The 15907-nt window shown below is 32.4% G+C and overlaps 2 protein-coding genes across 4 annotated transcripts; both read left to right on the top strand.

Moving 5' to 3' along the window:
- Positions 1-193: 193 nt before the first annotated feature.
- On the top strand, positions 194-8937 carry LOC128192951 (uncharacterized). 2 transcript variants are annotated; one of them, XM_052866071.1, is made up of 7 exons: positions 194-334; positions 2710-2940; positions 3787-3946; positions 4536-4690; positions 5373-5414; positions 5794-5916; positions 6044-8937. In XM_052866071.1, the coding sequence occupies exons 1-7, from the start codon at positions 292-294 to the stop codon at positions 6079-6081; spliced, it is 792 nt and encodes a 263-aa protein (XP_052722031.1). In that variant the 5' UTR covers positions 194-291; the 3' UTR covers positions 6082-8937. The 2 variants fall into 2 exon arrangements, with proteins under 2 accessions (XP_052722031.1, XP_052722029.1); XM_052866069.1 differs by having other exon boundaries at positions 5770-5916; positions 6044-8934.
- A 157-nt stretch (positions 8938-9094) lies between these two features.
- LOC128192950 (uncharacterized) lies at positions 9095-15892 on the top strand. 2 transcript variants are annotated; one of them, XM_052866068.1, is made up of 7 exons: positions 9095-9373; positions 10305-10547; positions 10821-10980; positions 12026-12180; positions 13299-13340; positions 13921-14043; positions 14191-15892. In XM_052866068.1, exons 1-7 carry the CDS (start codon positions 9331-9333, stop codon positions 14337-14339), a joined length of 915 nt encoding a protein of 304 aa, XP_052722028.1. In that variant the 5' UTR covers positions 9095-9330; the 3' UTR covers positions 14340-15892. The 2 variants fall into 2 exon arrangements, with proteins under 2 accessions (XP_052722028.1, XP_052722027.1); XM_052866067.1 differs by having other exon boundaries at positions 9121-9373; positions 13897-14043.
- The last annotated feature ends 15 nt before the right edge of the window (positions 15893-15907 follow it).

Genomic DNA, 15907 nt, shown 5'->3' with positions numbered 1-15907 from the left:
CGATTCTACTTCATTTTACTCAATCTCTTTTTAAAGTCTGTTATATTGCAACATTTATATATATAGTTGATAATCCAAATCAACTGTCATTTTTAATTAATACATCATAACTTATATTCACTCTCATACCTGAGACATAGAAAAGCGACAAACACAAGACTTAGTTTGCGTTCAAGTTGTCTATGAAAGGACCCCCATATATATACAAGTACCCCCTGTCTATTTCGCAATATTTATTATTATGGCATTTAATCCAGTGTGGAAGTGTAGTCCGATATTAGGCATGACGTCATGAAGACGAGAACTCTTTTTTGTCTCATTGCCATTGTTTTATGTGAGTATTGATAATAAATGATCGTTTTTGAAGTTCATAGACCAATTCTTTCTTCCTTTTGAAGTTGTTTAACTTAGCAACGGTATCGGGTCCGTTCGCCCTATCTAACTTTTTCCCCAAGCTGGTTCGCCATAATTATCTTTCGCCGTATAAGTATGGCACGCGAATTTCATAAAAATAAGCTTAACTATGGTGGCGTATCTCTGCCCCTTGTGTGCAAGTTATTTTTCTACTAATTATGTCGACATGCAAGATAAATATGTTGACATGCAAAATAGTTATGTCAACATGCAACATAACTATGTTGACATGCAAGAAAACTGCAATCAAATAAGAGTTATAAAAAATCTCAAATATCGCCAACATGTGACATCCAAGATGCTAGATACGCTACCTATTGATGTCAAAATGCAACTTATATATGTTATAACATGCAACTTCTTTATGTTAACATGCAACTTATTTATGTCGACATGCAACTTATTTATGTCATCATGCAAGTTAGTTATGTTAACATGCAAGATAAATATGTTGACATGCAACATATTTATGTCGAAATGCAACTAAGTTATGTTGACAAACAACTTATAAGTTATTTATCTTGCATGTAAACATAACTAAGTTGCATGCCAACATATTTATCTCGCATGTCAACATAAGTAAGTTGCATGTTAACATAACTAAGTTGCATGTCGACATAAATAAGTTGCATGTCGACATAAATAAGTTGCATGTTGACATAAATAAGTTGCATGTCGACATAAAAAGGTGGCATCTAGCATCTTGGATGTCACAGGTGGGCGATATTTGAGATTTTTTGAGATTTTGTGTAATTCTCATCTAATTGCAATTTTCTTGCATGTCAACATAGTTATGTTGCATGTCGACATAATTATCTTGCATGTCAACATATTTATCTTGAAAGTCGACATATTTGATAGAAAAATAACTTGCACACAAGGGGCAGAGATATGCCACCATACTTAACATAGTTTCTATGGTTTACAAACCACAAACTAGGTATAGATCATAGTTTCACAAATCGTAAAACTTTATATTGATCGGATAAATAATGTTTTGCATATAATTGTTTTTTGTGTTTATATCACCCATTTCTGAAACAAGGCGTTAAGTATGGTCTACAAATGTGCAATATTAAGGTAACTCCGAACCTATAAAATTATGGGTTCAAAGTTAAAAAACTTAACTTTTTTAAACTTATTGGACTTGAATTTCATCAAAAAATAAATAAAATATATATGTATCCATACTATTTAAGATGTAAGGTAATAAAAACCAAAGGATAAAATTATCATCTGAAAATTACACTTTTTTTGTTTAAAAATTAAATATAAGTGGATGAATACTTGTTGGTCTATTTAAATTTCATTGATTACTATGCCAGAAAACTAAAATTAATTTTAAAAAAAGAAAAAAATTGTTTACATTAGAAAAATTATAGCATTTAGATATATCACTTAGAGGAAAATAGAAAAGAGTTATTTCCCTTTATCATTATTGAATTATGTCGAATATAAGGATGAAAAACGCTTATTAAATATCTCCAAGTAAACAATGATTTGAGTTTTTGATGTGCACCATAATAACATAGAAATTACAAATCTACTTGCAAGAATTTTAATGAATTCATGGTTTATGTTAAATGTATGACGTCACAGTAGGGTGGATTTACTTTAACAACAGTTTACTGTCCGTAAACTACAGTTAACAACCGGTAAACCTAGTTGATCGAATGTAAAACTATGTTTAGCTCATTTTTTGGCGTGCCATACGAATACATTGTTTGCTCGATTTCGTGATCGCTCTATTGTATATATTATATTGAAATAATATAGATGATGCACAGTATTAACAAAAATTCATATAGAGTAAATTAAAGGACTGTCTTGTTGATGTCTTGTGAAGATTACTTTTTCAGGCCCTTGTTTATCCAATAACAGCTCATCTTAAATACTTAAACAATATTGCAGAGTATCTTACTGTTATACTACATGAAATAAATACTGCAGGAAAGTTTTGTCATTATATTCTCTGGACTATCATAACTACTGGCATTTTCTACATTAATGATCGGTATGTAAAATTATTACAAAACATCTGCATTCATTGTTTCTAGCATGTATATGGCTTTGGTGTTGTGCAATAGGCATGAGTATGTGAAACACTGACATCAAAAGTAAGGCATCTCCCTGGGACACTATAGCCCACAATCCCCAGAGTAGTTTCTCTCTCTCTCTCTCTCTCTCTCTCTCTCTCTCTCTCTCTCATCACCATTAACCTCAAAAACTGGTTTTATTCTAGGGACACTAAAAATTAGACATACTTGTATTTAATATATCCTATATATTTTTCAGTGTTGGCGTTGATAGAAGCAAGGGGTGGTGGAAGGGGTGGTGGAAGGGGCGGAGGACGATCATCCAGATCCCGCTCAGGATCTCGGTCATCAAGGTCTGGATCCAGATTTTCAAAATTTTCTGGATATAGAATTTCTTCCAAACGACAACTTCGAGCTGCGATTTTGTCAGGAACAGTGTATGGTGCGAGGGGATGGAAGAGTAGATACAGCCACTGGGATAACAGGAAGTGTAAGTGCGCATTTTTCAATTCACAACAAGCAGATGCTCAGTTCCATTTGTTATGTTAGAAACTGAGGATGCATTCCGTCTCAGAGCTAACCGAACCTGGAGCAGATCACATGTTTGAGCACGTGTCATGTGATAACCATATCTAAGTCATTTCTTGTTTTATATTTTCCCAAAAATTAGAGGGATGATGCATTTCGTGATACAAATGCAAGCTTCGGATTCGCAACAATGAGCGATATACCCTATCATATAGCATCGTTCACATGATTAAAGTCTTTACTTTTCTGCAACGTCATTGGATAACCGCGTCACGTGATAGTCATCTATAGCGAGTAACCGTGATGCATTGGCATTATGCCTATGCAGAACAAATTTGCAATAGAATGAGGGAAAACAACAATCCTTGGTACGATTTTTGATAACATCCGATTTTAACTCATTTGATATTAATCAAACTCATATTACATGTATTTTAGAATTGAAACGATACATACTGAAAATACTAGTAGAAGAAAACAAACCCCATAATTGTGAAGTTTTTAAAGATTTAACTATCATTCTTTTTTTAACAAGTTTAGTTATTAAATATATAACATTTATCCATTAACAGGAGTATAAGATTATTCAATTAATCTGAGATTTTTGTTCCTTAGTATGATTTTTGTGTGAAACAATAGATTTGAAAACCTCTTCATTGAACAACTTAAACAATAAAAAGAGTTGAAAACGTCTGATAATTTATATGATTCACTTAATTAAAGTTATTCAGGAATTAAAAAAAAAAGAATTGATACAGTTTTCTTCAAAACTAGATTAGTTAAAAAGATTGATGCTCTCCATCTGCAGTGCCCGAGGTGTGTTACAATGATAAGTACAACATGACCCAGGATGGCAACTCCACTTACCATGGGCGCTTCCTCTGCCCCACGGACAGGAGTATGAGGGGTGACAAGACCTACTGTTGCGGAAGGACGGGGGAGCAGTACTGCTGTTCTTTCTGGGAAGAGTATGTACCTAATTTACTTGATATCTTTAGTTGGTGATTACCTGGTCATTTTGCTCTAAGCTTGTATGTTCTATAGATATAGACGTCGTTCATACATATTTTCCCAATAACGCCAATGAGCACACAGCTGGTGTGACCGATCAACAGAGGATGCTCTCTCCTCCATGGCACCTGATCCTACGGTATTCCAACCTCTAATTTTTTTAGAGGTCCGTGTCTGATTTGTATTTTTCCTTTGCACTTTTTATTTTGAACACTGTTTGTTATCCCCACATGTCATACATGTAAGGTATAATCCAAACAAAATCCGTCCAGAACTTCGTATATGTTTTTGCCGGTCAAAGATAACAAACTCTGTTGTAAGGGGCACATATTAGATTTAAATGTATATTATACTTGTAATAAATACAAATATGTTGAAAAATGCTTATGCCTGGGTACTTTAAAAATTTCTTATCCTCATTGGGAAAATGGATTTATTAGATAGATGTTGAACGCAGCCTGGAAGATATCAAATAAATAGAATATAATCATCAGCATGAGAAATATTAACCAAGCGTTTGTTATTTAGTGCTTGGTCTGTTTTTAGTGGAGGTCGCGTGGCGGGCGTAGTTATTGGTCTCCTTGTTCTCGTGGGAATTGTCAGCATCACCGTCTACTATTGTATCAAGAAAAGTATCAGGAATAGGTGGAACCGAGATTTCTTCCGCACCCCTTCAAAGGACCACCAACAAATGCCTCCAGGTAACATATTTTTTCTGTGGATTTTTTTTTTGAGCGTGTATTTGTAAATAACATTTAATATTCATATTTTATTTATAATATTGATTCCTATATTTCATAACAATGTCAAATTACATTTCAAATAGTTATTCTAGATATTATATGAACAATTGTACACAACGCTATCAAAAATCTGATGTAATTTATATGAATTTATTATATAATTTATTTAATATAATTATTTCCAATTTTTAATTATAAATGAAGCGTGTGATGTTATATAATAAACGCCAAAAAAGAACACGCCATAATATGATACATGTCTATGGCAAGAACACTCAGGATTTGGATATTTTCTATAACAGTATCTTCTACTTCTGTGGCACCCGTACCAAATATATTAAAATTTATGAAATGAAACAACATTGCCAATTTACTGATGCTAGATATAGTTTATCTTTGAAAATAAAAACTCGAATGAGTTTCGGCGAAAACCCGCCGCTATTACTACTACTTATGCAGGATACGCCTTTACTAGCTTTCAATGAACATTTGATGATTTACCAAAAATGTGCCTTTACCAAATTGTTTTAACAATATTTGATGCAAATACTAAGTAGACTATTATTACCCTTATGTTGGATTGACATTTACATTATTATGTTGTCATTGAACTGCATGGTTGTGTACTAATTCTTTATAGACGACCAGGACCAGAATGCACCACTGCGGACACACCACCAGGGTAAGTTACTCAGGGAGGGGAAAGGGTCAAGGGGATGTAACTCAGGGAGAGGAAAGGGTCAAACGGATGCAAGCAGTAGAAGTTCTTTGTATGTAATCAACATGATGAATTTCATTGAGTATTGTATATCCGCTAAATAATAAACATGGCATGGTCAATCACAATAAATTTGTTTCTTGAAATTAAGGAAATTAAAACTTTATTAAATCTCTATTTTTATAAACCAAACTAAATGTAGCATGCAAAATTTAAATCGTCAGTTTTGTTTTATTTTTATTGTTTTCTGGGGGTTTTTTTGTTTAATTTTTTTAATTAGTTTTTTGGGGTTTAGATATTTTATAATATTGCATTTAAGATTCTAAACCTGTTCCAATGGTAGGGTCACCAATGGGAGATGCTCTTTACACTGCTTCTCAGATTGACATATATCCCTCTTGCCCCCCTCCGCCCTATGAACTCGCCTGTAAATCCTCTGGAGATCTACCATATGACCCAAATCCAAGTAAGTACTCACTGGGTCTCTCATCCAGTTTTCATCTGCTTTGGTGCTCAGCCTATTATTGAATAAAATTTTGTTTGAGACAATAAAAACAGTGATAAAAGATTTCATTAGATTTCCCCCTTTTTAGGCATTGAGAAACCTCCAAGGCCGTCTAAAGGATTCTAATGGATTTCTGCGCTATTCAACAGCCCCACTCCTCAATGTACCACAGTATGGGGACACACCTTACTCTACAGGCAATCCCTCCAGCAATCCTACAAGTTACTAACCCATTAGAAACATACCCTATCTATCAAATAAATCCCCTTACCCTTTCCAATAAGATGTGTGTCACAGTGTGATGCAGTCATTGCAGTTTTATATGGTCAACAGGCAGACATTTGATACAATATCCTTGAAACATGTATTTTTACTCATCTTAGTTTTTTTGTATTTTTGAAATTTTAGAAGATTTTTAGTCTTCTCATGTTTTGAAAATTGTGAAATTGACAAATTGAATGTAATTTGACTTATTAATAAATTCCGTCATCAAGATTTTGCATGATAATAAAGGCCAACTTGTTACCATTTTTACATACTTTTTTCACGTTAGCCTTTCTTTAGCCCTCCCATTTTAAATACAGTTTAACAATCGTCATAGTAAGGGATTAAAATCCATTCCATTTTGGGGAAAAAACCTTTTTTCATTTGAGATTTTTGGCCACTTTTATAAAGGTTTCTTCTATGAAGAACTCTATGAAATAAGCTGGGTGTTCATTCTATTCATCTTTCGAGGGTTTCTGAATCACCCCGCTTCTTGTGAGAAGTGGAGCGAATCAAAAACTTTGTCTTGGGAAGATTCATTTTATTGTACGAGAGAACAACTCTTAAAATTGATCCAAAATAATCCTTCAGTGTTTTAGCAACCAAATTTGAATTATTGTTTCTTTTGTTGTAAAATTGTTTTTTTATCATCTATTTTTCTTTATTCATTCTATTTCTTATATTCTTTTTTCCTATTATCAAGAAATTTATCAATTTTTTTAATGACGTTGCTGTCATGCTTGCAACTCCCAAAAATGCAATGTAATAAAAATGTTTGTTTACATATGGACATGTATTATCTACAAGATTATATTATTGCCAAAATGTTTTTATTGGTTACCAGAAGTTGGTATATAGCAGCGGTGCAGGAGCTTTGTGTAATTTTTCAATACTTTTCCCCCTATACAGGAAATGTTTAAAAGGCTCAAATAAAGTTGCTGTTTTTATATATTTTTTTCAAGTATCAATTATTTGTCCTATATCTGTCTTATGAATATTTTGAATTGCAATTTTTATCCTTTTCAAATTCGTATGTTTTGTTAAAGTTATGATATATCCTTTGCATAGTTTTCATATTTTTAAGACAAACAATCAAATTGTGACAGATTGTGGCAGAGAAACGGTAATAAGTACATGGCAGTTAAGTAAAAAATTCACTAATGTATTTGTAATCTGTTTTATTCAATTTGTACTAAGAGAATTTTCTCTTTAAAAATAATACTTTAGGGTGTTAATTGGTTATGGTTTTTTTTATTTATTTTTTTATCGGTCACGTCCTTTCAATTTCAATTATAAATTATTTATTTTACTTTATCTGTAAAGACGTGTACAAATAGTGCATATTTCTACAGTTATTTTGTTAATCATCGAGGCAAGCACAGATTCAAACTTGGGAAAGGCTGATTGCATAGAGATATGTACAGTGCATTTTGAGCTAATGTTACCAGTTGTGTTAGTAGATATTTTTGAAAATGTTGTGTAGTTTTTACTATGTACATCATAATTTTGTTTCATTATTTAATTACAACTGAGAATTCAATTAAGTTTTAAATTAAAATGAATTTCAGCCTCTAAAAATTGCCATTTTTTATATTTTTGTTGTTATTATAATTAGTAAAATTTTAACTAGGTGCAAAACAGATGAACATTTTTCCCAATATTTAAACCATGGAGGAGGTTTAATTTGAATTAAAGATGTAATTACTAATTGCCATAACAATCTACATGCAGTTTAATGAAATTAATTTTGTCTATTGTCAATATCCATTCCAATCTGACTTTTTGCAATATTCTTTATCATGAAGATAGAATTGCAAAGATTCCTTCAACACCTGTAGATATACGCAAATCCATTTCTTCTGGTCTTTTATCTTATTTATTCAACAAATACAAGGTTTAAAAATATATAGCTTGTGTAAAAATTTTGAAATGCATAAATTTGTCAATACCTGGCAACCCTGGTTATCTATCTTTGACACTATGATTCAATCAAAGTCATGTTATTTGTCTTAATTAACATTTTGTTTATTGGTTATTAATTTATGTGCATCATCTGTCTTAATATTCTCCCTCTTTTATATTTACCAATTTTTGGTTATTTTTTCAATTTAAGCAGCCTCTATACCAAGTAAATTGAGTGTGAGTGAGTGAGCAAATCACCTTTGATTACAATTTATGTCTCTATTCTTGTTGTTGAAGTAAATCTGTTTTTCGTGAAATGATAAGAATAACAAATCATCTTGTGTGTATAAATAAGAAAACCCCTGTTAATTAATACATTGATTTATATATTATAACAATCATTATTTAAAACAATGTTCATGTGAATAATCTAGTTAAACGTTCCAAAAGTCAAAGATATTTTGTAAAAAAAATATAAAACGGTCTGTAAATAAGGAGGGCACGACCAGTTTCTTGAAAACATATCTGTATACTAGTAATTCATATACATGCAATGCAACTTGTTTTGAAATGCTTAATTGTGACAATATTTTTTTTCTCACTTATAATAGATCGCATTTGCATTTTTGGATATAGCCTGGCGGAATGGCTTAAAGAAGGATTACAAATGTTGATGAAAATTTATATCTATTGCAAAGAAAACATCGTTGGGGTTTTTTATGACTGAGAAACAAACGGCAATTTTCGGCTTACAATTAAAATTGGCGGATATATTCATTTCGGTGTTTGGTTAACTCTCAGCTTCCACTGTTTTATTTGTAAATCCTATCCTATAATTACACATTTTATAAAGTTTATGTAAACTTAAATGAGTTCCACATTTGATTTCCATCTCTAATAATCAAGGCCTATTAAGCAGTACAGGTTTCTTGCGTTCAAATTACATTGGAGATTCCCCAGTAGGATTTTATTTCATTACTTACTAATACGTAATTTAACACCTCTTGAAAGATTAATTGTCTTTCTCATTTACTTTCATATCTGAGACATAAAAAACAAGAAACACAAGACTTAGATAGCGTTCAAGTTGTCTAAGGATCCCATTAACAAGCATGGTTCATTGTGTAAACATCACTGTCTATTTCGAAATATTATTATTATGGTATTTCATCGAGTTTGGAAGTGTTGTCCGATATTAGGCAAGACGCCATGAAGACAAAAACTTTTTTATGTCTCGCTGTCATTGTTTTATGTGAGTATTGATAATAACTGATCGGTTCCGAAGTTCATAGATTCTCCTTTCTCTTAGAAGTTGTTTTTCTTAGCAACGGTACCAGGTCCGTTCGCCCTATCTAACTATTTGCCCAAGTTTGTTCGCCATTATTATCGGTCGCCATATATGTGGCACACCAAATTCGTAAAAGGAGCTTAACATATGATTTCACAGTCGATAAACTGACTTTAGACTAGACGTTAGACATAGACTAATTAATCCAAAGTACAAACTAATGTAATTTAAAATAATCCTTTATGGATTTTAGAAGATGAACATGAAAAATATATTTAAAAAAAAAAATTGGTGGTGTATGATATTTACGAAGTAGTGGGAAGTAGTGGGAAATAAATGAAAATTAATATCGAAACTTTGAAGAAATGTGCATCTTTATTTATCCAATGTCTTATGTATTCAACAACATAAAAATAGATCAACGAAAATTAGGCCAAACGTTAACAGTTTCAAATAAGGCAAATGAACAAAATTCCTTTAACTTATTTTAAAAAAAATAAAGTATAAATGTTACAACTTTAGTTTCAATACGTTTTTTCTTTGAAGTATAATTTACATTAAATGTAGTTCATATTTTACTTTACTATAAATGTATACTGAGTAAATGAACAGACCGTCGTCTTGTGAATGCCAGGTGAACATAACTTTTATTAATTAGAAACTTTCTCAGGCCCTTGTTTGTTCAATAAAAGTTCACCTCTCTCTCTCTCATATTTCAACGATATTGCAAAGTATTTAAGAGATATAAACTGTAGGGGAGTTTTGTAGTTTTAATCTCTGGACTATCATAATTACTTGCATTTTCTACAGTAACCTTAACTTCAAATCTTTGCTCTATTCTAGGGACACCGAATTAAGACATACATGTATTTAATATATCCTATATATCTTTCAGTTTTGGCGTTGATAGAAGCAAGAGGGGGGAGGGGTGGTGGAAGGGGCGGAGGAAGGGGCGGAGGGCGATCATCCAGATCCCGCTCAGGGTCTCGGTCATCATCAAGGTCTCGATCTAGACTTTCAAAATATTCTGGATATAGAATTTCTTCCAAACGACAACTACGAGCTGCCATTTTATCAGGAACAGTGTATGGTGCGAGGGGATGGAAGAGTCGATCCCACCGCTGGGATAACGGAGAGTGTAAGTCAGTTGTCAGTTCACAACAAGCAGATGCTCATTGTCGTTTGAAATGTGAGATATTGAGGACGTATCTCGTTAAGACTTTACCGAGACGCAGATGAAGGGGTTCTTTTTTAATTCGCCATGTTAAAAGTTATTTAAGAATTTAAAAAACAAGGAAATTTAAAAAATTGATCCGGTTTTTAAAACTAGATTAGATAGGAAAAGAATTTGCATGTTCTTTTACAAAGGTCATTTTCTTTTAAAAGTAAGATTGATGTTTTCCATCCGCAGTGCCCGAGGTCTGTTACAATGATAAGTACAACATGAGTCAGGATGGCAAGTCCTTCTACTGGGGGCGCTTCCTCTGCCCCACGGACAGGAGTATGAGGGGTGACAAGACCTATTGTTGTGGAAAGAAGGGGCAGCAGTACTGTTGTACTTTCTGGGAAGAGTATGTACCTATTCACTTGATATCTAAATTTGTTGTAGATTGCCTGACCACTTTACTTAATGCTGGTATGTTCAATATAAATAGAAGCCCTTCGTTCACATTTAATAATATATAAGCAAGTTGTAACCACACCCACCCCCATTCCCAACACACAATCTAATTAACTACGATTGCTTTGGTAGTGGATCTAAAACAAAAAGTTATTTAATTGTTTTACTCAGATTAGTAATGAAAAAACACAAAAACTTGTGAATTCAAAATCATCTAATTACTGACCGTAGAAACTATTATTTCACTGGACTAAATGTCTGCAGAATTTTATCAACCACCGACTCCGTTACTATGGCTACCATGTTTAATAACATTCATATAAAGTATCCGCCCAAAAGACGGTCGACTTTTTATTTTCTTCATTATGTATTTGCCGGTCAAAGATAACAAACTTTGCTGTTAGTGGAACACATTGACACTTTCAACTGTCTTTGTATGTGATAACGTTACAAATCAATTTTGAAGTCTATAACCCGATAATTTCATAAAAAGCTGAGCAACACAAAACGGATATGTCTTACAGCATACTAGTAACCGAAACACGGTATTGGCTGCGCCGTAGTAATACATAGCATGTGCTACATATAAAAAATAGTGATTTTGAAATGTTTTCTTGAACTGTAGACATTGGAAATAATATAAATATAAGTAATACGAAATCATTCTTTGAATATTATGAGGTGATAATTTCGGTCGGAACGTGGTCAAATCTATCATAAAGCCCTTCGTGCTTTATTTGATTTGACCATGCCCCTATCAAAATTATCACCACCTAATACTAAAAGAATGATCACTTATTCTTTAAATAAATACATACATATTCAGATATAATTGTGCATGAATACTTAGATTTCTTATCCTGATTAGAAAAATGAAGATCTCAGATAGATGTTGAACGCAGCCTGGTAGATATCAAAGTAATATAATAGGATCACAAGCATGAGAAATATTAACCAAGCATTTGTTATTGAATGCTAGATTTGGTTTTTTTTAGTGCAGGACGCGTGGTCGGCGTGCTTTTTGGTCTCTTAGTTATCGTTGGAATCGTCGGTATCACCGTCTACTGTTGTAAAAAGAGATTTAACAGGTATAGGTGGAACCGAGCTATCTTCCGCACCCCACCCAAGGATCCCCACCAAATTCCTCCAGGTAACAGATTTTTCCTGTTGATTTTTTTTTTTGAGCATGTATTTGTGAAGTGTTTGTCTTGCCTCAAAAAGATAGTTGATTTAAATAGGTATCTTTCTTATTTAGCGTTTGTTTGAATGGGTGTTATATTTAAATCTTTTGAGTGGGACTTATATAGGGTTAATTTTTTCATTTATTATGTAAAAGATGACGGAGTAGAGAATGAAAGTAAAACTATTTTGAAAGCTTTTACTTTTATATGATAGAATTGATTTTAGTAACATATTTTAGAACCATCGTAATTTTTATAGATATGGGGCCACTAGAAGAATAATAAAAAGGTATCGGAAAAAGTTGTACTCTTAGAAAGTCGAACCCTTGAAAAATAGTGCCCGTGTATATGTATTAGATTCAGGTTCTTATAGAGAATCCACGAAGTAAAGTACTTATATGTACTAAATAACAATCTCCAATTACCAAATGAATAATTCATACTCTCATACAACTATATATAACTCAATTATCTTTTATTTTTAAGATTAATACTTATATTTCATAACAATCTCAATTTTCAATCCAAACCGTCATTCTAAGTATAACATGCCCAATATTACACAATGGTTTCAAAATTCTGATGCAATTTTCATGATTTTATTATATATGATTTATTTAGTACAATTATTTTCAAATTTTTAACATACAATAAGGGTGTGAAGTTATGTAATAAACACGAACACGTCGTAATATATGTCTATGGCAAGAACGCTCAAGATATACATATTTTCTATAACAGTATCTTCTACTTCTGTGGCACCCGTACCAAATATATTAAAATTTATGGAACGAATTTATCTTCCAAATTTACTGATGCTAGATAAAGTTAAAATAGAATAAATTTAAAATAAAAATTTGCATAAGTCTCTGCGAAAATCCGCCCCTATTGCTACAACATATGCAGGGTATGACTTCTCTACCTTTCGATAAACATTTGATGATTTACCAAAAATATGCCTCTACCAAATTGTTTTAACAATATTTGATGCAAATACTCAGTACACTATTATTACCCTTATGTTGGGTTGACATTTACTTTATTATGTTGTTATTGAACTGCATGGTTGTGTACTAATTCTTTATAGACGACCAGGACCAGAATGCACCACTGCAGACACACCACCAGGGTAAGTTACTCAGGGAGGGGAAATGGTCAAAGGGATGTAACTCAGGGAGGAGACGGGTCAAAGGGATGTAACTCAGGGAGAGGAAAGGGTCAAAGGGATGTACCTCAGGGAGAGGGAAGGGTCAAATTGATGTAACTTAGGGAGAGGAAAGGGTCAAATGGATATAACTCAGGAAAGGGAAAGTGTCAAAGGAATGTATCGCAGGGAGAGGAAAGGGTCAAACGGATGCAAGCAGTTAAAGTACATTGCATGTTGTCAAGATAATGAATTTCATGGAGCACTGCATGTCCACCAAATAAAATTTGTAAACTATTAATATCAACATGGCATGATCAATGTACAATAATTTAGATTAGTAAATAAGGCACAATAATTTTGTTTGAGGAAATGAAGGGAATTAAAGCTTATTCTCGCAGTATGATTCTATTTTTAAAAAATCAAACTAGATGTAACAAGAAAACTGCAAAGCAATAATTTTGTTTTATTTTTATTTTTGTTGTTTTGTTTCTTTTTCAGGGGGTAGACATTTTATAATGTTGCATTTCTCTATTTTAAGATGTTAAACATGTTCCAATGGTAGGGTCATCAACGGGAGATGCCCTTTACACTGCTCCTCAGAATGACATATACCCTTCCTGCGCCCCTCCGCCCTATGAACTCGCCTGTAAATCCTCTGGAGATCTGCCATGTGACCCAAATTCAAGTAAGTACTCACTAGTTCTCTTACACAGTTTTCATTCTGTTATGCAGCCTATTAATGAATATAATTTTGTTTAAGACATCTTGTCAGTAAAAAAAAGTGAATCACAAACAGTAATGAAAGATTTCATTAGGTTACCTCTTTCTTTAGGCATTAAGAAGCCTCAAAAGACGCCTAATGGATGCCTGCCCTATTCAACAGCCCCACTCTTCAATGGGCCACAGTATGGGAACACATCTTACTCTACAGGCACCCCGCCCAATCTCTCTAGCAATCCTACAAGTTACCCACCCATTTGAAGCATGGTTTATCTACCAAATAAAGCCCCCTACTCTACCCAATAAGATATGTGCCACAGTGGGATGTAGTCAGTTTTATATGGTCAACAGGCAGACATTTTATACATTTTATACAATACCCTTGAAACATGTGTTTTCACTCTTCTTAGTTTTTTGGGGTTTTTTATTAGCATTTTTGTAATTTAAGAAGCGTTTTAGTCTTCGCATATTTTGAAAATTGTGCAGTTGATAGAATAAATAGAATTTTACCAATATTCCATCATCAAAATGTTTCTCATGATGATGAAGGCCAACGTGTTATACCATTTTTTTCATCCTTTTTCACGTTGGCCTTTTTTAGCCCTCCCATTTCAATTATATTTTGACAATCATCATTGTAAGGTATTAGAATCCCATCCATTTGTAAAAAAAAATTATTTTAGATATGTTTCTTGAAAGGGTTCTTTTCTAAAGATCTCTATGAAATAGGTTGGATGTTTATGCTATTCCTCTTTCCAAGTCAAGGGTTTCTGAATCAAAAACCTTGACTTGGGAGGATTCATTTTATTGTACGAAAAAACAACTCTTAAATATGATGCAAAATAATCCTCTAATTAGCAAATTTTGAAATATTGTTTATTTTGTTGCAAAATTGATTTTATTATCATTATGTATTGAATTCGATTTCTTATCGTATTCTTTTTTCATATAATCAAGGAATATTTATTTTCTTTTTAAATGACGTTGCTAGTATGCTCACAACTCCCGCAAATGCAATGTGTTAGAAATGGTTGTTTACATATGGACATGTATAATCTACAAGATTATATTATTGCCAAAATTTCTTTATATACACTATACCAGAAGATGGTCTATAGCTGCAGCATAGGAGCAATGTGTAATCTTTCAATACTGTTCCCCCATATACAGGGAATGTTTTAAAGGCTCAAATAAAGTTGGGTTTTTTTTCTTTTTATATTTGTCAATAAATAATGTTTGTCCTAGATATCTATGGTATGAATATTTTGAATTTCTTTTTTTATCCTTTTCAAATTCATATGTTTTGTGTGTATATGGTACATGTAGTCAAATAAAAAAACTACTTATTAAAAATATTTGTAAAATGTTGTATTTAATTAGTACTAAGGTAACTTTCTCCTCGGGAGAAAACCTGAATTTTATGGTGCATTAATGGTTAATCTTTTCTTTTTTATTTATTTTAGTACTTATCATTTATCATGCCCCTTCAATGTTGTAGATATTTATGTTAATTATATGTACAAATAGTGTAGTGTATATCGTCTACAGTAATTTTGTTAATCATCGAAGCAAGCACAAATTCAAACTTTCGAAAGGCGGATATAAACAAATACAGTGCATTTTTAGCTCATGTTACCAGTTGTGTTAGTATATTTTTTAAGTTGTTGTGTAGCTTTTACAGTGTACATCATCATGTTGTTTCATTATCTCTTTGTTATGTTTGTTTTTCATCCTCTCAATAAGATGTACTTGAATTTGATAACATCTTAAAATTCAATTTAGTTTTAAATTGAATGAATTCTAACAGCCAGAAATTTCTTTTGGTTTTT

The sequence above is a fragment of the Crassostrea angulata genome, chromosome 7 (genome assembly GCF_025612915.1).
Source record: "Crassostrea angulata isolate pt1a10 chromosome 7, ASM2561291v2, whole genome shotgun sequence".
Classification (NCBI taxonomy): Eukaryota; Metazoa; Mollusca; class Bivalvia; order Ostreida; family Ostreidae; genus Magallana; species Magallana angulata.
Note: the sequence above shows the minus strand (reverse complement) of the source record. Positions and strands in the feature narration are given on the sequence as shown.